At 51.7% G+C, this 22,417-nt stretch overlaps 7 protein-coding genes across 7 annotated transcripts; 5 read left to right on the top strand and 2 right to left on the bottom strand.

Moving 5' to 3' along the window:
* Window positions 1-1,687: 1,687 nt before the first annotated feature.
* Window positions 1,688-2,305, top strand: BDV17DRAFT_264962 (uncharacterized protein). The gene is made up of 2 exons (XM_073758111.1): window positions 1,688-2,075; window positions 2,130-2,305. The coding sequence occupies exons 1-2, from the start codon at window positions 1,760-1,762 to the stop codon at window positions 2,201-2,203; spliced, it is 390 nt and encodes a 129-aa protein (XP_073615034.1). The 5' UTR covers window positions 1,688-1,759; the 3' UTR covers window positions 2,204-2,305.
* Window positions 2,306-2,782: 477 nt separating this feature from the next.
* BDV17DRAFT_282179 (uncharacterized protein) lies at window positions 2,783-4,844 on the bottom strand (the record flags this gene model as incomplete). Its single annotated transcript, XM_073760160.1, has 8 exons — window positions 2,783-2,895; window positions 3,053-3,129; window positions 3,181-3,294; window positions 3,328-3,390; window positions 3,440-3,765; window positions 3,816-4,274; window positions 4,329-4,488; window positions 4,564-4,844. 8 exons carry the CDS (start codon window positions 4,842-4,844, stop codon window positions 2,783-2,785), a joined length of 1,593 nt encoding a protein of 530 aa, XP_073615033.1.
* A 1,167-nt stretch (window positions 4,845-6,011) lies between these two features.
* On the top strand, window positions 6,012-7,994 carry BDV17DRAFT_101761 (uncharacterized protein). The gene is made up of 3 exons (XM_073753701.1): window positions 6,012-6,891; window positions 6,937-7,366; window positions 7,418-7,994. Exons 1-3 carry the CDS (start codon window positions 6,326-6,328, stop codon window positions 7,886-7,888), a joined length of 1,467 nt encoding a protein of 488 aa, XP_073615032.1. The 5' UTR covers window positions 6,012-6,325; the 3' UTR covers window positions 7,889-7,994.
* A 3,437-nt stretch (window positions 7,995-11,431) lies between these two features.
* Window positions 11,432-12,319, top strand: BDV17DRAFT_291941 (pectate lyase; the record flags this gene model as incomplete). Its single annotated transcript, XM_073762259.1, has 3 exons — window positions 11,432-11,813; window positions 11,864-12,204; window positions 12,254-12,319. 3 exons carry the CDS (start codon window positions 11,432-11,434, stop codon window positions 12,317-12,319), a joined length of 789 nt encoding a protein of 262 aa, XP_073615031.1.
* A 1,081-nt stretch (window positions 12,320-13,400) lies between these two features.
* BDV17DRAFT_291940 (uncharacterized protein) lies at window positions 13,401-14,350 on the top strand (the record flags this gene model as incomplete). The annotated part of the gene is made up of 2 exons (XM_073762258.1): window positions 13,401-13,859; window positions 13,895-14,350. The coding sequence occupies 2 exons, from the start codon at window positions 13,401-13,403 to the stop codon at window positions 14,348-14,350; spliced, it is 915 nt and encodes a 304-aa protein (XP_073615030.1).
* A 2,104-nt stretch (window positions 14,351-16,454) lies between these two features.
* Window positions 16,455-18,711, top strand: BDV17DRAFT_291939 (alpha-L-arabinofuranosidase A; the record flags this gene model as incomplete). Its single annotated transcript, XM_073762257.1, has 8 exons — window positions 16,455-16,541; window positions 16,628-16,643; window positions 16,693-17,191; window positions 17,255-17,338; window positions 17,387-17,463; window positions 17,516-17,688; window positions 17,736-18,242; window positions 18,307-18,711. The coding sequence occupies 8 exons, from the start codon at window positions 16,455-16,457 to the stop codon at window positions 18,709-18,711; spliced, it is 1,848 nt and encodes a 615-aa protein (XP_073615029.1).
* A 225-nt stretch (window positions 18,712-18,936) lies between these two features.
* BDV17DRAFT_291938 (uncharacterized protein) lies at window positions 18,937-20,569 on the bottom strand (the record flags this gene model as incomplete). The annotated part of the gene is made up of 2 exons (XM_073762256.1): window positions 18,937-20,322; window positions 20,381-20,569. 2 exons carry the CDS (start codon window positions 20,567-20,569, stop codon window positions 18,937-18,939), a joined length of 1,575 nt encoding a protein of 524 aa, XP_073615028.1.
* Between the last annotated feature and the right edge of the window lie 1,848 nt (window positions 20,570-22,417).

Raw genomic sequence — 22,417 nt, 5'->3', positions numbered from 1 at the left:
ACCTTTGTGGGCGTCTGCGATGTTGGAGCCAAAGGATTCGTAGTTATTCATGTTGTCAAAAGTTAAATTTATTTCAGTAAAGTCTTCATAATAGAGCATAGACTTCTGAGTAGAATCGAGGGTTCTCTATAGATCTGGTCGAGCGGGTTAGTCATCTGCGACACGAGCAGTGACGCAAGACGCGGAGAGTGATCAGCCATGATGTAAACAACCATCATCGACCATCGTCGGTGCAACACAGGTCAAGGTTCGTGATTCGTTGGGGAGCTCAATCCATCGGTTCAGATTCCTGGGTAGGTTTACGAAAGTCGCAAATGATCGATCGGATCTTCGCATCGAGGCAGGGAACATGATGGAAGGCGTGGATAAAACGGTGTTGCCCGTCCGCTCATCATTCATGTGAACATCAATGAGCCATGGCCGGTTGAAATCGTCATAGAATTCGTCATAAGGCTTTTAGATATGGAAGTTAGATGTCGGTCCCGTCCTTCATGGTGAATCTGAGCCCTATAAGGCGAGCTAGTGCTGACGGGGTTCCTGCAGGTGGACTCGGCACGGCAAGATGTATGGCGGCACACCGGCACTGTGCAACATTGAGTGCTCAAATATGCCCCCTCGAGAAAACCTCATCAATTGCAGTTTAATAGATCTTCGGCAAACACACATAAAGTCGAGAATGCCTTGAGCTGGAACGAAGATACAGACTACTCTCAAGAGCAAACAGAGCACTATGGAAGTGATCGGCGTTTGCGGTATCGGACGTCCCCGCGGCCAGTACTCCGGTTACCCACTTCGTCGTTCTCGTCGCTCACGCGCTCGAGCAGCGAGCTGCCATGCGAATAAATTGCGGCTGAGACTGGGCTGTGCATCGGGCCATGAGACATTAGTGTGGGCCGTACGCACTTGACTTTTTGCTGAAAGCCCAACTAGCTTAGGAGGCACCGAGTGGAGGACACACCCAAGGTCAGAACCCAGCTCCGTGGTGACTGGTGAGAACTCTGATTTCTCTTAGCAGTATCACGGACTCAGGGTGTGAGGGACTGTTTCCCGTGGCTTACTTTCGGGCATCCTTCCAATCTTAACAGCGCTAGAATGGGCTAAGTTGGTTTCAGACCCAGACTGGATCCCCTGGTCCGGGCCCAGTCCCTGAAGTGACCCGCTCATTGAAATTCTCCAGAGTTGAACCTCGATCTGTGGAAGAGATGATATTGTACCTCTATCAGGCTACTGCCTACAGATATTCTAGCAGGAAGGACGGAAACACTCATTCACTACTTTTCCAGACCCTGACTCAATGGAGTTCTTCACGATAATTTTAGCTTCGCAGCCTGTTTTAGCATTCTCAAGGAGCTCAAACACCCGAGCAAGCGGTCAAAACAGCCCCCAACTTCCGGGCTTTAGCTTCGCGGCCTAGACTTTTAGGGCAGAATGGGTGGGGACTGTCGATCGTGAATGAGATTGTCTCTCGTCGAGTCATACCTCAAAAAAATGAACACCACACTGGGTCACGGCGACTCACTGCCACTCCACTGCCACTTGTGAGATTGCCTGAGCTTCCCCTTGAGGCTTGAGCCTCAAACGATTCGTCCAAACGCGAAAACGAATGCCCCATGGGCCGTAAGCCAACTGTTCTACGTATAAAGTTTCCTTCTTCCCCCTTCAAGTTTCGTTTTCTTTTCCACTCACACGCAAATCAAAAAAAAAACACTACTGTTCCTATTTTTCTCTCCCACCGACTCAACAAACCGTCACGATCAAAATGCGCTTCTTCGTCCCTCTCGCTCTCCTTGGCGCCACCACTGCCCTGGCCCAGCAGACCCCCACAGAACTCATCAACGATGCCCTTCCTCAATGTCTGGCGCCCTGCTTCACCACTGCAATGGAGGAAATCTCCGGCTGTAACGACCTGAACGACGTGGACTGCGTTTGCAAGGCCGGCGCCCTCAACACCGACAACCTCAGCGACATTCAAGATGACATTAACTCTTGCGCTAAGAACTGCACCAAGGATGAGCTCCAGCAGCTCGCGGGCTTGGACTTTGACTCTTTGCAGAGCCAGGCTGAAGGCCTTTGCAGTATGCTATTCCTTCATCTTCATCTTCACAAACGAGTTACTGATCATCAAACAGGTGCTGCTCCCATCCTTACCGCTACCAACGCTGTCTTCGCTGCCGGTGCTATGGTTTTCTTCGCGTTCCTATAAATCGACGCGCGATGCTATTGGAGGAGTCTTGGATTTTGTTGTATTTGTAAAGTACATACGGCATAGTGCATAATACCCTAATTGACTTTTTCTTTCACATTACTTGGAAACTCCTCGAACTTAAATATATACGTAGTTGTAAGATGAAGCTTTTCGCATACAAGTAAGCGCAGGCGCAGCAGTCACAAAGTCCGGGGCAAATGGTGAATCGGCGACAGTCAAGTCAACATGTCAACACCCCACCAACGACAAGACAACCTTCTCTCACATCTTCATCTTTCTACTATTCCTGCCAGCGACCACCATCATCACCATGACCATCCAGTCTGATTCGTCCACAGCGATTCCCATCCTCGACTACTCCCAGTCCACATCCTCAAACACGAAACCCGCTTTTCTCTCACCGACCTCCGCAAAGCCCTGGTCAACGTCGGGTTCTTCTATCTCATCTACACACCAATCGCATCGGAGATCAAACAAGATCTCGAGGATAAGTGCAAAGCATGGGATGGCTCTTTCCTCATCCGAGGAGCAGATGGGACCGACTATGTCCACACGCGGCAACATCTTCCACCGCAATCATTTCAGGAGCGGGAATTCAGAGACAACAACCATATTCCGTGCATCGACAATGCTGGCAGAGGCGTAACCATTCTGAAAAACTATCCGCCAGAGTTTGGTGTTTGGAACCGCTATGAAAACCTGTCAGCTGTAAGACTATATGGAAGGTCCCTGGGACCATACTGTATTCCTTCGGAGGAGACTGACGAAAATCCAAGACGAGCCAATCTCGAATGTAGCTGTCGCTTATCCAAGGATGATATGCGCCTCCAGGTCAGAATCTATTACAATGATCGCCCAAACGATCCCCATCTCTCAAAAGCTCGATCCCCCAACGTGGCTCATCCATTCGGAAGTCGATGCGACTGTCTCGTGCACGGGACCCATTCAGAAGATAACGCGACACCGTGGCCTACAAGTTCCAAGAAACAACGATAAAACTCGTCTTGAAATTGTGCCTCCGGAGGGCGACGAGCTCGGGAACGCGCGAGTTCATTTTCCGCGCTGGATACGAGGTTGTTCCGCGAGAACTTTCTGATCACAGATTGGCAAAGATCGGTCACAGTCGGGTATTTCTCGATGGGAAAGGGGCGGGTTGGGATGTGTATAGTAAAAGCTCAACAAATCTAAGAATATGTTAGTACTGTCCGCCGTAGGGACACGAAGGGGCCGCACTTCTCATGGAGTCTGGACGGAAAGAAGCATATCGTGTCGGGTTGGTCTAAAGCATAGGACCTTGTCTGATCTGAATGCAACCACCCTAGTTCATAGCAACGTCTAACACCTTCGTCGCCAAGATCACACGGAATTGTGCCGCTCTCTAGGCAACGAGGTAACGTGCTAACCGCTGGCATCGTAAGAAGCTTGGGTGTGGGAGACGACCTAAACACTGCCGTTGATTCTAGGCTTCGAAAAACACGTGCGTCATCTTCGAGGGTTTTTATCACAAGATCCTTGGAGACACTTGAGATAACACCGTGATTGAGAGCGTGCCTATTAACCTATTAAATTAGTTTTGAAGTATGGTGAGGATGGTGCAGGGCAGACTTACTTCATGAACATATGTTACCAGCGCATTAACAGCACCGGGATGTCCGTTCGTGATGGTCCAAAGGTAATCACGGGCATCATCATCTAAATTAAACGCAACTGACGGTCGTGCGCAGATTCTATCGACGGCGTCCCTAAATTCTGCTTCGTCATAAAATAGACACACATCGGGGGAGCCTGATAGATGAGACCGAGTGATACCCACTCGTTGTGCAGGGCCTAGGTGCACAGGAGTTGTTTGGAAGGGGTATTGATATGGCGGTGCCCCGGTTGTCGGACTACCGTAGGAAGCAAACAGGCAGAGTCGAGGTCCCGTCGAACATCCATGTCGAGTCTTGATCACTCCCAACCAGAAGGAAGAATCGTTGTAGGATGACTGCGCTTCATCTATTATGAAGATAAAGTTTAATTCCCAAAAGCCAAGCTCAGCATGACGAAAGCCATTGACTGCACAACGCTGCTGTAGATAGTCGACAGGGTCAGCAATATCGTTTCTTCAATTACTGATAAAGACGACAGGCTCGTTTCGCTGTTTGTAGAACCTGACGAGTAGACCCGCCAAAGTGGATTTCCCAGACGATGGTGTACCCCTAATGTGGAGGATCCGCTTGTCGTCGAGAAGGGCAGCCAGCTTCTCGACGGTTTCGGTTCGCGGACAGACTTGGGGTGGGCGACTTTGACATCGTAACTCGTTGAGTGTGCTGGTGCTTATTTTTGTTAGCAAATAGTATTAACATATGACACGAGACAGCCCCGGAGGAATGAGCTCCCTACAGTATGCGCTGTGTAGCGGTAGCGGATGATCGCATTCATCGCAGCGCGCGTTCTCAGATAGATCCCCCGCCTCGCCCACGATCGAGCCGCTCGCGCAATCACAATAATGAGTCGATTTTTTGTAGAAGAACCCGCACCGGCCCATCTCGACTCGTACAACGCCGGAAGAGCCGCGATGCTTGGATGGCGTTCCGCTTCTGTTGCTGTTTGGTGCATCCGGGCTATGTGCCCAGTCCGGGAATATCTTTGAGACCATTATGAAGAGAGAGTGCTTGATTCTCAGTTGGAAGGGTCGATCGGCAGTCAACGTAACTACGTAAACAAAGACAGGTCAATTAAACCAAACCAGGAAGTAGCCGTTGCCGCTGGAGCCTTACATGCGGGTATTGATTAGTAGCCAAGATTCAACCAGTTTGTGAAGGGTTCTCGGCTGCAATACGGCCACGACATATTCCGCTGCTCGTGTTGGGAGACAGACACGAGACTGCTGACCACACGAAACAACACTCCTTCGCGAGCATGACGGGTCAGTCGCTCCGGAAACGCTCTGGAGCCGAACCAGAGAACAATGAACATCCACATTCAAAACCTTATGGGAGTCAGGACAGAGAGGTGATCTCATGATATGGTATCCAAACGGGGCGTCGTGGATTGTGGGGGCGCAGGTGGGGAGGAGAGGAGGTACGGCGTACTAAGGAGTAAGGTATCTACTTTTCGGGAGAGAGTTCCGACCAGGTCACATGCACACTGAGTCATCGATCCTGCACTCTGGCAGGTTATCATCGTGTAATCGCAGACATCCAAGGTTCAGGTTGAGGCTGGGTCGTAGCTACGTTCACCGCGACGCGGCATATAGATATAAATAATTCAAGAAGCTCGATATATATATATATCTATCAAAAGTATATGCGCCGCTGCCGCCGCGCTAAAGAGCCAAGTGGAGGAGGCGGTTAGACTTGAAGTATAGACTTGGTGATTTAAACACTATTTGAGTTGGCGCTACAGCATGCTTGGACGACGTGGTCAAGCCGGAGGTTCTTTCGAGCCGCGCCGGTCTTTCTCGACTCGTGACTGGTTTGCCATTGATACGAGGCTGCGAGGAAGATCGTGGCCCTTGTCAGTTAAGGGGATACGAGAAATAACCTTCATCTCATCGCTCAGGATCCTCAAGTTGGCCTCGCTCGACGATTTGATCTCGGGAGCTGCAGGCAAACAGTCCCTGCATATATGAAGGGGCACCGTGACACATGTTGGCGCTGCACAACATGCAACGCGCCCCTCAGCCTCAGTGTCACAGCCAAGGGCCCACGAGAGAGACGTCCAAATCTTCTTAATAATGAGCGAGGTCCGATCAAGCTTGGCTGGAATAAGCAAAGGTTTAATACGATGCTGGAGCCACTAGCAGCTGAAAGAAATCTGGCTCGGCGACTCGCTCATTGCTCGGTTTGTTTACCTCTATTTATACATCTCGTATTGCTGTGCTGGAGCCGCACTGTCGTCTTCCTGAACCAACCATGATGCTCAATTCGAGTACTCGGCGCGAATCACAATTGGACCCTCGTTGAATGGCGCTTGTGCGGGAGATAGTGTGACAATCCCCTGAGGAGGAATACAAATTGGCGTCTTCAAACCCTCTGGTGAAGAGCCTCAGCTCTTCTGTCTCTCTCTTCCACCAGTCGTTTCTGGGTCCTTACCCCTTGACTTCGATTGCTAGCCTTAGGGCCCGAAAGATTTACCATGTCTTCTGTTGATGATATCTTGGATGATTACTTAGACGACTATGATGTCGACCTCGATGACTACGACGACGGTATCTTTGATCTGTCCGACTACGATTTCGACGACTACTATACGTCCACGTATGAGTACACGCCCACAACGACAGAATCGAGCGGAAGCTACCCTACTTCGAGTAACTACGATTATGATGACTATCTCGGTGTGTCTGGTGACGACGATGACGATGACGAGGACATCTTCAGCTCTACCGACTTTGACCTGGATGATCTAGATAACCTCCCAAGCAGGGAAGACATCTACAGCGGTGACCTGCCCTCGGACTTCGGTAGCTACGGAGGAATTGGAGCCGACTACTCCAGCCAGAAAACCAGCAATACGTGTGTCACCGAGTTCGCCTTCAAGACCACTGGGCCCAAAGTTGATCTTGCCTTCAACGTGATCTTCCTTGTCCTCTTCGTCGCGCTTGCTGGTATCTCGGGATTCCGGCTGCTCAAGAGCAAGAACATGGGTACTGCCATCGCGAAGTGGTTTCTGTTCCCGGCCTCCCTCTTCTTCGCGATTTTGTAAGTTATATTTAACCGGCAAATGAGGGTCGCTGACAGTAATAGGCACCTTTTCATCAACTTCATTACCCTCATCCTCTCGCAATGCCTCATCATGAGGTATGATAAATACCAGCAAGCGATGACAGCAACAAGGTGGTTCGACACCCTTGCGGTGTTCTTGTTGATCGTGCTCGTCCTCCTCCCAATCTGCTTGAAGTTGCAGCAGGGCGGACGAAAGCTCGCAACGCTGACCCTCATCGTCAACGGAGCCTGGTTGGCGCTCACTGGCATCTTCCTCATCGTCAGCCTCGCGGTCTACTCTCGCATTCAGGACGCCATCTACCGCACCCGCGACGACGACCTCGACCTTGATATGATCAAATCGTCAAGAGGAGTCGGCATGGCCTACTACGTCTTTCTGTTTCTTGCCGCCCTCCTTGGAGGAGCCAACATGTTCTTCGCCCTCTTCCAGAAGGCCAATATTCGCAAGGGAGTATGTTCGTTTGAACTCCTACACCAAAATACCGGAGCTAACCACACCCAGACCCTCCTCCTCGCAGTCCCGGCCCTCATTCTGTCCATGCTAGTCCTTACCTTGATTCTCATGGGCGGCTACGCAGACCGTGAATACCGATCGAAGAACCGCTCTCCAAGCTACTTCGAGCGATCCAGCGATGCACAGGATTTCCTCACGCGTCTCCTCTACGCCATCGCTTTTCTCAGCGCCTTGTTCATCGCGGCATCGCACCAGGTCATTGACGACGGAACCGCGCAGTCCCAGCCCCAGCCCCATCCTGTCCCTCCCATGGCACAGCCTGTTATCGGCCAGTATCTGCAGCCTGTGCCTGTGGCACCTCCTCAATCCCAGGCGTCAGCTCCAGTTCCAGCTCCAGTACCGGCTCCGGCATTTTCTCCGGCATTTGCTCCGGCATTTGCGCCGGTCACTCAGCAGCAGGAGCAACAGCAGCCACCTGTCGGTGCTCCGGCGCCGTATGGGCCTGCGCATGTTGCGTAACCTGTAACGGTGCCTGTTTGGTTCCCCGACTAGCCTTCCCTTACTCATGTCTCGGATTGAGAGAGCTCTTTTTCTGTATGTCTCATCGCTTGAGCTTCTCGCTGCCACTCTGCTGTTGGGCTTTGCTTTCCTTACTATCATTTCTATACCCTGATTTTGTTTATAATTACTACTCAATGTTGAGTGTATACTGCAACTACCAATATTACCATCAATTCTTATATAGCTATAGCAAATCAATACCCTATAATACTTGTTCTATTTCCCCATTATAACTCTGCGTATTAATTGGCCCTTGCCAAAATCTCCGGGAGTTATCCTGATAGTAGCTTGGGGGGTGGAATTGAACATATATATTCCTACCTCGCTGCATAATGCACTTGCTACCCCCCATGAGCATCGATTTGAATGGTAACAAAGAATATAGCTCAACTGGAATAGTATGAATAATAGATTAAACATCAGTATTGGAGATTATATACGCTGTTCTATAAAAGCACGATTTAGGCCCCACCCCGCCTCCTCCTTACATATGGTATTGCATGCAATCCTGACGGGCGCTATTTACTGGCATCTTGAATGGGATACCCTGTGCATTACATTATGATTATCTTGGGTGATCGAATGAACAGTAGGCTCAGACCAGTTCTCTGACCTTGACTATGTGAGACAAAACACAGGCTTAGGGCTCGCTACCTGCCTAACCTCCCCATGGCCCACCGCAATTGACAGTTTGCCTTCAATGGTATTAGGCAGTGTCATTATATCCCTACCAGAAGCGGCTACCCTATGGAGATGTCCTTTACTCTACGTCAACCAGACTACCCTTCTTCCCCTTCTGGGAAGCCAGGAGACTGCGGGCCCCCGATATTTGTCAACGTGCTGAGAACGTGCAGCCCTGATCCGGCTCTCAACCGAAGTTTCCTCACTCGATAAGATCATATCCGGCAGGTGCGACAGTCATGGGTGGATGAAAGTTGCCTAGCAACAGGCGTAAACAAGGGGTCGCTCCTTCCTTCTTGCAGACTCTTGTATCTCCGAATGGGGAAGGGACGACCAGCGGCGGGGGTTACGAGGATGACGAATTGGGAAAGAGAGACCGTCGTCACTTGTCAAAGGGTGCATGAGGCGACAGCGACAAGATTACCAGATACCGAAGGGACGAAATTTGTTGTTCGGTTGGTGTTGAGTAATCTCGCACATGCTCGCGCTGACAGAAGGCCGCCTGCGCAGTAACACAACAATATTCAGACTCGGACGGATATAAGTCTCGTATTTGCCTTGCGGCGTCAGCACGGGTTCCGTTGCGCTGATCTTCGCGTTAGCGTCTCAGTTGCTCCTGCTACCCGGCCGAAGGAGTCTCGCAGATTGGAAAGGTGTTGTTCGGTGTTGAGTTGGGCAGCCACGCGTATGCTTGCGCTGGCAGGAAGGTTGCCTCAACATCGCGAGATCCGGATAGATACCATTCAGGCACGAAGGTGGCTCGCAGTGAATCGATAACAACCCCTGACTTTCAGTATCAATCCATATCAGGGGCACCGTCTTGCGTACTCCGTGCAGTGTCGGTGTATACTCCGAAGACCGACGGGCGAGCCGCGAGGAGTGAGATATGAGACAGGGACGAGGACGATGAGTCGATGACTTCTATTCAGGGTCCGGATCATCGCGGCTATTTGGATGGTATATTAACGAATAGATGAGCCAAGAGCTATTCGGTGGTGTATGACGTGGGAATCGCCATGTCTTTGAAGTCTGGCCATTGAAGGATACAGCAAGGACCTGAACGGACGAAGAGCGATGATACATTCCTTGAGCATGGGAAGTCGACAGCGATGAGCAGTCATCAGCAATCAGTCATTGGCGTTGATACTTGAATTCGGAGACTCACATTCTGAGACCAGTGAAGAATGAGTGAGTCCAAGCGAGGAGCAACATGTTGCAGCCCAGAGAACCGCAATGTATCTACCCGCCCCGGTAAGCAAAGTTCCATTGACGCATCAGAAACAAGAGTAGATATTAACTGACGTGGACAGGGTCCTGATGAATCTGCAGCTCTGTGCCTGGGCCTTCTAATCTTTTCCATATTCAACCCGCGATTAATATAGGAGGCACGTACTTCATACCTCGTACCGCGTACTTGAGGGCCTAGAATGCGTATCTATTTCCAGAAGGCGTAAACGGTTTCCCCTCCTCCGGACTTTGGACAATATGACTCGCCGATCAAGTCCGGGTCCCCGGGGGGTCCGGTCCACTGATTGATACCCACCGTTGGACACTGTGACTGTCAGAGGGTGATGGAGTCTGCAGATTTCGATCGGCACATCGGCCTCACTTCGGGATCTGGATATGCCGCGTATGAGAGTTGAGAATACTTCCAACAGTCCAACACTTTGTTCCTGACCATACTTCGAGGTCGGTTCTTCCCGACGAGTTATAATCTTGGAGGAGTGTTAAGTAAAGGTGACAGCGCTAAATCAGCATTAAGTCAGGGTTGGCGAGCGCAGTGTTGACGCCTGACGAGCGTGACGTTGGGGGTGACGAATACCTGCGATTAGCGAATCATTAGCTTGGGTTTGTTCTGGGCCAATCTGGAGAAGATAAAGAATGAAGCATTGCGATTTGCTGCTTGGGAGGCCCCTGTTTGAGGTTGATTGAGCTAACCACCAACAAGAACTGGCTAACATACTGGAGAAAGGACCCTAACTACACAGCCACCGGGCGGAGGCCCACAACGGCCCATTCGCTCAGGGTCTACACCACGCTTACTCGTTGTAGATACAGTTCGTTCCTGAGGACTCGTTGCCCGAGACTGAGTTCAAGAGCTTTTTGACTTGCGATGTCGTATCTTATTGCCAGGCTGATCGATCTCAGCCCTGACAGCCAGCCTCAAGGCATGATGATCAGGTTGATCCCCGTCCGGAGGGATCGAGACGTGACAGTTTGAGGACGTCAGCATGCGATCCTCGATTCCTCAGACTAAACAGAATAGAGTCTAAGACCAATCCAAAGGACCACCGGCGGTTCCCCCAAGCGGCAGCAGGCTAACAGCATCAGATAACCCGAGCGAGGGCTCGGGGATTTGACCCAAAGTGGATAGGAAAACGACCATCAACCTCTAAGCAGGGCCTAAAACGACATTGCCAAAAAGCCATGGCGTCTGGAAGTGAGTACGGGCTTGAAGAGCCTTCTCCCAAGCTTTTCCCCGGCCAAGCGATCGGCAGGGGAGCTGTGACAGTTTGACAGGTACGCTGGCTATCGGGCCAATCAGTCTAGAACGTGGGACTCAAGCGCTCTTCAGTCCGCTGCTGATCGGTTTCAACGGGATTATTTCGGGTGATACCTTGAAACGTGCCAAGCTACAGCGCTTCTAACCGTCATGATAGAGATGGAGGGGGTATAAAAGGCTGGAGGTTGTCGAATGTTCACTGAAGCAGAGCATCCAAAAAACATCGTTGATCTGGTATCATCGTCACTCGCTTTCGTCCATTCTCTCACTACTTCCATTCTTTAACCTTTACCGGTTCATCCTTCCGCCTGTACAATATGTTTATCAAGCAGGTTCTGGCTCTGTCCCTGGCTACCACCAGCGTGCTGGCCGCGCATGGTGCCCGCTCCCACCCCAACAAGCTCAACCGCCGCCAGAACGCGAGCTTCCCCATCCCCGAGTCCACCGGCAGCGTGACCTTGGACGAGCCAATGGTCATCGGTGGCGGCGGTAATCAGACCTTCGACGGTGGCTACAAGACCTACGGCCGTGGTGTCGACTGCAGTGGCCAGAGCGAGGGTGGCGACTCTGACGCTGTCTTCCAGGTCGAGGACGGTGGTACCCTGAAGAACGTCATCATTGGTGCCGACCAGATCGAGGGTGTCCACTGCCAGGGGTCTTGCACCCTCGAGAACGTCTGGTTCGAGGCTGTCTGCGAGGGTAGGCTTATACAGTCTGATTATACAACGATCCAAGCTAATATTACATAGACGCTATCTCCCTCAAGACCGGTGAGGGTCCCTTCACCATCATCGGCGGTGGTGCCCAGAACGCCGACGACAAGGTCATCCAGCACAACGGTGGTGGTACCGTCAGCGTCTCTGGTTTCACTGCCTACAACTTTGGCAAGCTGTACCGCTCCTGCGGTAACTGCGACGAGATGTACGAGCGTCACATTACCCTCGAGGGCGTCACTGCCATCGGCGGTAGCTCCACCCTTGTCGGTATCAACAGCAACTACGGCGACACTGCTACCATCAAGAGCGACACTTGCGTCTCCGACGTTAGCACCATCTGCGAGGAATTCGAGGGTAACAACACCGGTGAGGAGGTAAGCTTGAAGTTGTCTCTTGATTACAGTTCCATGCTAATGAACGCAGCCCGAGTCCATCAGCGAGGGCCCCTCCGATGCCTGCCAGTACACCGACCCCCTCCCGTCGTGCTAGATTCCTATTCGGATTCGAGTCGGGCCTCTGAATCTTCTGGAGTCTTAGATAATGTGGGATCTCGAGCTTTGACAACCGTGGCTGTGAGCTACAGCCTGCTAGGTAGACAATGGACCTTTGATGCTCGATCCGTGCAACAGTAGCTCGTAGTCCGAGTGCGACAAAAAATTCATGTAGCAAAAATAGAAACGAATGGGTACCATCTACAACCCGGTCCTCCTTAACACGATCTGGGGTCCGATTAAGGCTGGCGCGTGGCATATTTTATTAGTTCGCCGTACCGCACCGGCCGTGCTTTCCTGACCATCCATGGATCAATCTATGCTTTTCCTCTGGCAACATGACCCAGCCCAAGAAGTCTGTCTCAACCTCGACCTCCCGATGGAACCGGCTCAGCCTAGACACTTGATTCTGGGAAATCGTAGCCGTCCTCTTCAGAATCTCATGTTTCATCGCCATCCTCTCCATCCTCCTGTGCCACGGCAGCAAGCCCTCGCCTCCGCTCCCCTCAAGAATAACCCTCAACCCAATAATATCGATCCTCTCAACATGCTCCCAATCCTCCATCATCTTCACAATCAGCTCAGGCATCGGTCAACTAAAATGGATCTCAGTCCACAAACAAAGAAAACCATTCAATGACCTGCAATTGGCCGACGATGCTGGTCACGGTCCACTAGGCTCGTTCTTTATCTTACTCCGGTATAAAGGACGCAGTGTTATATGCACCGGGGCGGTTGTTGTTATTCTTGCACTGGCGTTCGATCCGTCTAGGCAGCAGATTCTCACTTATCCTGTTCGACAGGATTCAAGTCCCCGATTTGCTTGCCTCGTGCCGGCGCGCTGAGATTCCGCTGTGTACCATTGCTGACGGCCAGAATCAGGATCAGGGTCAGGGACAGATTGATATCAAGGAGGCTGTACATGCGGGACCTGGGCGGACGGGTTTCAGCTTGACCCGGTTTGTTCGAGTGCGAATTGTACCTTTGCGCCGTTTCGGTCGGTTGGGTGGTGCAGTAAGTGCGAGGATGTTACGGCGCAGGCGAAGCTTTATGGATGTGTCGCCGCGCAGGGGATGCATATGGACAAAAGCGACAGCAAAACCGAACGAGCCTTGCCCGTCCCCTTCGACAACATCCCATGCAGAGTTGACTTGGGATCCGGTGCTCCATCATACACATGGATCCGACGACGCGATCCATCTCAATCTGGGTCTGCGTCTCGCGCCGGGGAGATGAAAACCCCCGTCGATATGGTCTGGACAGTTATGGAATCCGCAACAAAGGTCCGCAGCACGAAGAAAACATATCTAGGCGTCGCGAATCCATTCACGATGCTGGCTCGCGCTGAGCTCGATAAGAATGGTCGGTATAATCTCTCCCTTCCTGGACCTGAGAAGAAGATCCGGCTTAGACGGGCTACGCAGTGCGTTATCACACCGTCCTCGACGCTTTATAATGTTTCGGTCTCGTATGGTATACCGCGTGTCGAAACTTCGGAGCCTCGGTATGGGAGATTGTTCAGCAAGGATAAAAATACCGTTTGCTGGGATGCCCCTCCGGCTGACGACTCAAGTCCGAAAACGACGCCGAAAACGTAACCTGCTGGCCCGTATCCAAAGACGCCCCCTTTGCAAGCCTAACAGCAACAGGATTATACGAGTTCACGCGCGCCTCCCGAACCAACGATCCATCCTGGCGCCATGAAACAAGCACTTCCGACTCAGGTACCCTCACACGCATCCAATCCCTCGGCCTCGAAAAAGTAACATCCAACATCGCCGCATCAATGACGAAGACCGGGTTAGATTCCAGCGCCCTGAGCGTGCCAGGGGCCGTCTCCGTCTCAACGGTCTATGTCCATGTTACATGGGCGTTCATTATCATCCCAACGGCATTACTGTTACTAGGTGTTGTGTTTCTGGTAACCACGATTGTGGTTAGCCGACGTCATGAACGTGATGTAGGGCTCTGGAAGACGTCTATACCTGCCGGTATTTTGTCATGGATTGGAGGGGAAGTTACTTCCTGAGTATGGTGATGGGTATGGTGAGGAGGGTGACTATGAGAGTATGTCAGGGATGGATAAGATGGCGAGGTTGAGGTTGGTTGCTGGCTAGGGTACCGATGGGACGAGGCGTAGAAATTAACGAGTCACGATTTCTAAATAAAGGGTTATTGCTTTTTATTACCTTCGTTGGTATCACGGACTGGCTTAATCCTGATTAGTATAGGCTATCGCCGTTCGACGAGGCGACTCAAGGCAGAGTTAGGGCTCGCCATTTATTGATAGCTGGACCTTATGCATACAAGGTTTACCCGCGCAACTCAAAATGAATTTTTGAATCTTCACGACTAGACTTGACATCTTGATTCTATCGACCCTGTGTAGCCATATCTCAAGCAATCTTCGCCGAAAACCGGACATCCTCTTCTAGGTCTCTTCCATCATGAGGGCGATCCATAGACCGAGCCCTCTCCATCCCACAAGCGAAACCGAATTATGTTATGGGAACGGGGACATCATCAGGTCAGATGGGACCCTTAAAGCACCCGACAGCAGGTCCAGCACTAGCAAAATGAAAGAGAATCCCTGGTTAGCATATGTTATATTTTGATATGATTCCATATTCAATTTCATATGGTAATGTGCTAGACCTCAATTCCCTGCCCTGACGCGCATTTCCGAAAGAGGGGCGGGTGGGGGGTTGGTAGAACTCACAGCACCATTTTGCTTAGGGTACTATACAGTCCGAGACAAGACGTTAGCATGTTCCCATGAACATTGCAAGTAAAATAAAATAGAGGAATGGCTATAGACCATAGGGAGGGATGACGTACAGAAGGAGGTTCACAAGTAGGCTCCTCCGGATAACAGATATCATAACAGACTTCCCCTTGCGAGGCGGGCGAAGCGGCAGCAGTAGCGGCAGCTGATAATGCCGCGAGAGCGAGAGCTAGATACTTGAAGTGGAAGTGCATTGTGAAAGGGAAGATTGGATTGATGCTGGAGCTGGGTTTTGGTTCGAGTGATTTGGGTGCTTGGATAGTTTTGCGTGAGGATGAATATAAGTTAGAGGGGGGTAGAATTTAGGAGCAGACGGCTACGTACTGACATTTATACGATGCCTGGCGGGAGCAACCAAGCATGTTGACGCGTGCTACTCTGGGGACTGGTGGCCTAAGCAATGAAACACTGCATCTTGGCCTACATGGATCTGTGCTTGGAAGCCAATGGGATGGTATAGTGTAGTGCATACTTCAACACGAGTTTTTAGCCCTGTCTTACCTACTGTTTCTGAATCTCGATCTACCAGCCGCTTGGGTGCAGTAACAGTGAGGCCTCCCATGACCCTATCAGGCGTAAATCATGCTTACCCTGCAAGTTTGTGCTTGCGAGATGCATGTCGCCAGCTGAAGTAGGGTTGTTAATCCTGATCGTTACAAGCGCCGACGCTGAGAATGACGGGGCAGATCTGTGATCATTCCTTTTTTTTTTTTTTTTTTTTTTTTGACTATCCATCGAGCTTGTGGTGGACGGCCCGAGGGCTCTGGCTTCTAGGCCGTAGTATTGATAACCTCATAGGTTGAGGACTCGAGTACGAGTGGTTTGTGAAGGGAAACCTAACCTTAAACCCAATTACCGTTAGAGGTCCCCATTATAAGGCCGACAGTGCCAAGAACGATCCGCAGGTCTGGTAGTGGCGTTCGTATGTGAATCGTAAGACTTGAGCTCGGAGTACGAGAGTTGGGAGTATTATAGTTTGGAGGCTGTGATGAAGCCCCGGGGTGGGCTTCAACTACCGGGGTACAGTAGGGCCTCCAAGAGTCAGCCCTAAATCCTGGTTGGCTCCCGGGGGCTCAATTCCGCGCGTCTTCCTAATGCGGAAGCTTTACTGGTCTCCGCGGCCGGGGGGAGTCAATCGATGTGACCCTGATGTCACAGGCTTGACTCTCCCCGACGACATCGTTTGTTAAGTTGTGTATCATGCGATAGCTATTTGCTCTTGCATTGATCGACGCAGACGACCGAGACATCCCAATCAATGAAGACCAGCTTAGTCGCTCGGCTCCTCGCAAGCCTCCACGGCCTAGGCTGGGTAGCGAGGGAGTCAGACTCACCTCCCGGAAACAGCATGAGTCCGCCCCCGCCGATCAATCTGACTGTCATCCGGCAGGGTGGGAACCAGTCGAGTCCGCTTCTGTACGGGATTATGTTTGAGGTATGCGTCTATCCTGATGGACTTGCAATCATGTATCCGTGCTCTAGTGTCTATACTGTCTTTGATGTTGACATTCCCATTTTCAGGAAATGGACCACTCCGGTTCGTCACTACCTCCAGCTACACTGACAGAAAATGACTAACAGCCCAGGCGACGGCGGCATCCACGGTAACCTCCTCATAAACAACGGCTTTCAGGGCGCGGATCCCAACCTAACGGGATACAAAGCCATCGGCAGCGTCGAGATCTCCGAAAGCCCCGAACACCCGCTCAGCGCCGCAATAAAGTCCACCCTCTCCGTCTCCGTCCGCGCCGACGCGAAAGGATTCGTCGGATTCGCGAACACAGGGTACAATGGCATCCCCGTGATGAACGCAACATACACCACCTCGTTCTACATGTGCGGGGACTACACCGGGCATGTCATGATCAGGCTTGTGGGCAGTGAGAGTGGAATCGTCTATGCGGCTCGGAATATCAGTGTGCGGAGCACTAGTAAGAGGTTCCAGTTGCATGAGGCTACCTTTGATGCGCGGGCGAGTCTTGTTGCGGAGAATGAGTGGCAGGTTCTGTTTGATGCGGGGAAGGCGAGGGGGCATCCGCTGAGGTTTGGGCTTGTGCAGTTGTTCCCCCCGACGTTTAATGATAGGTTTGTTGTTGTTTGGTCTTTTTGTGTATGCAGGGTCTAGGGCTGTGCTAAATGGGGTTTTAGGGTTAACGGCCTGAGAAAAGACATTGCGCAGCCGGTGGCGGACCTCAAACCTTCGTTTCTGCGGTTCCCAGGGGGGAATAATCTGTAATTCCCACCGGCTTCTTGCAGATTGCATTACGCTGACGCTTCCAGGGAGGGCCTTACTATTGACAGTCGGTGGAAATGGAATGAGACGATTGGGCAGCTGATCGATCGCCCAGGGAGGCCGAGTCAGTTGCTAGCCCTATTCCTAAAATTTCCAGCTGCGCTAATAGAAGATAGGCGACTGGCACTATCCGAATACGGACGCACTCGGCCTCGACGAGTATCTGTACTGGTGCGAGGACATGGGAATGGAGCCCTTGCTGAGCGTATGGGACGGCAAGTCATATGGCAGGATTGTTTCAGGAGACGAAATGCAGCCTTACCTACAGGACATTCTAGACGAACTCGAGGTACTCAAGCCCTCAATATCCTGAATAACCCAGCTAACTGTCTGCAGTATCTTCTCGGCCCAAACACAACACACTACGGCTCCCTCCGCGCAAAGAATGGGCACTCCGAGCCCTGGACAATCCGGTACATCGAAATCGGCAACGAAGACGACTACTCCGGCGGCTGCGACACGTACCCCGACCGTCTGGTCCAAACATACGACACGATCCACGGCGTATACCCCAATATCACGCTGATAGCAGATAACATCGAAGAGTGGTGTCTTCCCGAGAACCCTCTTCCAGGTCTCTGGCACGACTACCACTACTACCGCAGCGCAGACGATCTCGTGAAAATGTTCAATCTCTGGGATAACCAGCCGAGGGATAGTCCAATCTTAGTAGGCGAGTACGGATGTCGTGAGGATAAAAGCCCAGAGGGTGTCTTCTTCAGCACGATGAAGATGGCCTGCGGCGAGGCAGTGCATATGATCGGTCTCGAAAGGAACAGCGATGTCGTCCGCATGGCGGCTTATGCGCCGCTGTTGCAGCATTTTGGGTATACCCAGTGGTCGGTATGTACATATTTCATCCCTATCCATTGCAAAGTTGTGCGGCGTGCTAATAAGGGCTGCGCAGCCAACCCTCCTCGGCTTCGACTCCCACCCGAACTCCCTGACCCTCTCAACAAGCTATTACGTCCAACGCATGTTCTCCACGAACCGCGGAAACACCGTGCACCCGGTACACTCCTCCGCTCCCTTCGACCCCGTCTACTGGGTAGCAACCAGCAACGCGACAGCGTACCAGATCAAACTCGCCAACTACGGAAGTCAGAATCAGACGCTGAATATTCGGGTTCCTGGTGTTGGGAGGGGACACCTTGAGATGCTCTCGGGCCCGCGCGATGTGGCGAATTTGCCGCACAATGTTAGTATCGAGCCTGTGGTGAGCGAGGTTAAGAGTGGGAAGTTTGGGTTTCCTGTTGAGGTGCCGAGTTGGGGGGTTGCTGTGTTGGTTGTTATTGTTTCTGGGGCTGAATGAAGATGGACTGGGGAGATTCTTGTTTTTGTTGTATCTTCATGACGCTGTGAATTTGGATGTAATGATAACGATGATGATAATGATATATGCGTTCATTGTATGAAGGAAAGAATATCTACGCTAAACAACAATCAACAATCAACGAACAAACAAACAGAACCACCCATCATCCAAGACACCTCACACCTCACTTTATAAAAATCTCCATGTGCTAAACCCAGCCAGCTAATAATACCACGCATCTTCATCAAAAACCGGCACCGGCCAGTCCCCTTGTGTCTCAGTATCCCTCACCAACAAATCATTCCCAACATACCCCCCCTTACCCTCCGGCCCATCCCTCGGAGCGTAACCCGTAAAAACACCCCCAGCCTGATGAAACGCAAACCAAGCCGCCCTAACCTCAACAGTCGCATCAAACATATAAGCACTAAACCTGAGCCCGAAATACTTCCGCATCATGTACTCGATGAAGAAAGACGAGGGGGGCGGTGTTTTGAGGATGGGATGCCCGTAGCAGTTCGGGATTCCGGACGCGTCGTGGATTTTCTTCAGGTGGTTGTGCATTGAGGGAAAGGCTAGATACTTCATATCCATATTTGTATTCGAACTGCCAGTCCCGGATCCGGATGGGTTAGGGTCAGATGTTGCAAGGGAATGGCTTGTAAGATCCGGCAGACTCGTCCTCGCGAACGCAGAAAGACACTGACAGTGCGCGCCTCCAGACAGCGGATTATTGCATTGTCGGATATTTACGTCCATGAACGTGAAGCTGCCGAAGAGGAAGACGGATAGAGAGTGCTGTACCGGATGAGAAGGGTTCTCGACTGGTGTGTCGCCGGGTAAAGAGATGAAGCAGCGGATGTCACCGTCTATTAGATGCAAGAATTGAAGGAGGGAGGTGAAGAGGGTTTCTGAGTGCGTGGGGTTGAGGGGGTGTGGGTTGGGGTGTTTGGAGTTGGTGGGTGCGTGTTTGGGTGTGAAGGTTTTGAAGAAAGTGGCTCCTAGACCTTCCGACGGTTGCGGTTTGTAGATATCGCCGGTTTGCTGGGCTTGAGATTGTTTCCCACTCTCCTGGATGAAAATCTCCTCAAGCGCCTCAAACGCACTCCCCCACTGCTCATACATCCGACAATCATACAGCGGAATCGTAGCCAGATACCGCTTCTCCTCCTCGGTATACCAAGCCGGATACTCGCTCTCGCTATCCCTCCCCGCAATCCCCTCAAGGATACTCAGCAGCGAGGAAAGGGCGCCCTGTGGTTTTCTATCCGAAACAAGCGGCTCGTAGTAAGCGCGGCATAGAACCGCGCCGGCAGTAAGATAGCGGTATACCGTGCGGTGATAATTCTCTCGCCAGATGCTCCATGTTTGAGATTCCCACGAGAGACTGTCGAAGTACCACCTGTGCGGGAGGAAGGCTCTGTCTTTGTTGCTGGGATCGCGCGTGCGGTGCTCGAGGTATCTTGCTAGTTTCGCAAAGGATTGGATGTGCTGAATTTCGGCTAGGGTGGGTTTTATGGCATCGCCGCTTAGTGTTGAGGTTGGGAAGGGATGTGGTGGGAGATCGCCGGCGAGGATGGAGTCTTTGGATATGGTTGTTGCGCGGACCTGGAGGTTATCAGTTAGTATACTCCCCTTCACTTTGTAGAGCTAGGAGGCAACGTACAGCAATCAGGGCGTCGGTAAAGCCGGGAATGGCTGCTTGGCCGACGTCCCAGAGGATGATACGCTGGTTGCATTTCCAAACAGTATAGAGTGTCTTCGAGGTCAGAATCATGTCCCGGAGTGTATAGAACGAGTCGCAGCTTTGCAGGACAAGGGCGATCAGCTCCCCTGGGAGGGCGTCGAGAGGCATTGTGTGAAGGCAATATCCACGTTTACTTCGCCAATCTCAGGTCCTACACTCTTTGGGCTCAGGCAAGTAGAAATCACGACCGGATGATATATGGTGGGCTATTCTAGGTCAGAGCCGAGCACGTACTAGAGCGCGGTTGACATACCTTGCTGTAAAACCTGTATGCGTGTAGAGAGACGACTAGGAAGTGAATTGGTGCGCGGAGATCGCGGCCAACGAAGAAATATTTACAGAGAAGAATATTGAGTATCGGTTGAGGTTGAATGGTGTAAGAGATCATGACGTTCGCAGAGCAGCTTCTTGAGGGGTCCCTGGCGGCAGCCCCAAGGTCCCCGTGGGGATACCACCAGGGTTCTCGGTGGTTGCGACATCGCAATGATGTGCATGAATTCGTTGAGTGGAGGAGAGATGATCAAGGATGTTGTCCCTCAAATATATCTGCGTCGTTTCTAGCCGATTGCTTAAGGTTCGCTTGAGTATAGTTTCTGCCTCGGTCAACGGGGTTGGCGTCTTGCGGTACGGATCAGGAACAACTCCAGCTCGAGCACCCCATTTCAGTATGGACTACAGACTGTCGCGTGTTGCTACGGCGTCGAATGGACGACGTATGCGAATTGCCGTGATTCGCATTGTCGACTATTACAATTACTCTTCGGCAGGTTCGCGATCTCGGATGAAAGACTGGTTGTATACGCTTCGCTTGGGATGATAGGCTTGACACCGCTACTGTTCCGCCCATGTTAGACACCGTTTATCCTTATCGGTAATGTCCGGAGCCTTACAGGCAATATAAATGATCATGTCGGAACAGACAGCGGCATTGGCTCGTTGGACAAGGGGTTGTGCAGTCTCCATCACATCGTTTGCGTATTGAGAGCATAGTACCACGACACGTCCCAACATGCTCGGGGCACTAGCCGTAGGATTCAGCGTCCTGTAGATAATTGTAGGGCTTCCATTTTGGCAGTGCAACATGGTTCACATGCCCCCCAAGATTCACGGACGCGATCGCCGCATTGTGTTGGGCCCGTAGAACAAACTTTATGAACTGAGCGCTCAAGCTCGAGAAAAACGCCGATCCCGTTGAATCGCATGTGGTGCTGGACCGATTGCGCCGATTGCGCCGCGTTCGGGTAACATTTGGTGTCTTGTAGACATATTCTTGGAGCGGAGAGAAGAACACTTGGCCCGCGGGAAGATAGAGAAGGTTTCCAGCGCGAAGACTAATCCGTGAGAAGTGAAAGCTGCCGTTGCCACCGGTTGAGAAAGCGGCGCAGATATCGACGCATCTTATGCCCATTATCAAGAGTGAATTGAGACCGTGGACGATGTAGTCGGGCTAGCGGGTGAGGCTCGAAACCCTCATCAGAGGGCGACTTGTCCAAACACCGGTGTCGTTGGGGTCCCTGACTGGTAATCCATAGAAGGACGAACGGTAAAAGCAAGTAGTGAATTGGCAGCATGTCTAGTCGCGCGCACCCTCTTTTGCGTTGCTGGATATCTGGTAAAGCCTCAAGGTCCTTGGCTAGGGCTGCAAAAAACTCAACCAGGCTGGCTGGAATCGACGTTGAGACAGAGTAGGCGTACGTCGTCAAGGGACAAGGCAAACTCTCAAGTCATGCCACTCGCGACTCTGAGACAAGTGCGATCAGCCTGCTGCTATCCCCACCACGAAGCCCTCGCCATTGGATTGACCAAGAAAACAGACACTCCGTCAACGGCTCTTTCCCTGCTCTCCGTCACGGCCGCTACCCCCGTGTCAAACGCCTTTTCTGATATGGTGTTAGCATCGGCTGATAGCCTTGACCGACACTCCGGATAGCGCTAACCAGAAGCTCCAAGGCTCGC

The sequence above is a fragment of the Aspergillus undulatus genome (genome assembly GCF_047715775.1).
Source record: "Aspergillus undulatus strain CBS 261.88 unplaced genomic scaffold BDV17scaffold_28, whole genome shotgun sequence".
Lineage (NCBI taxonomy): Eukaryota > Fungi > Ascomycota > Eurotiomycetes > Eurotiales > Aspergillaceae > Aspergillus > Aspergillus undulatus.
The sequence above is the reverse complement of the archived record's forward strand: the minus strand, read 5'-3'. Positions and strand labels throughout refer to the sequence as shown.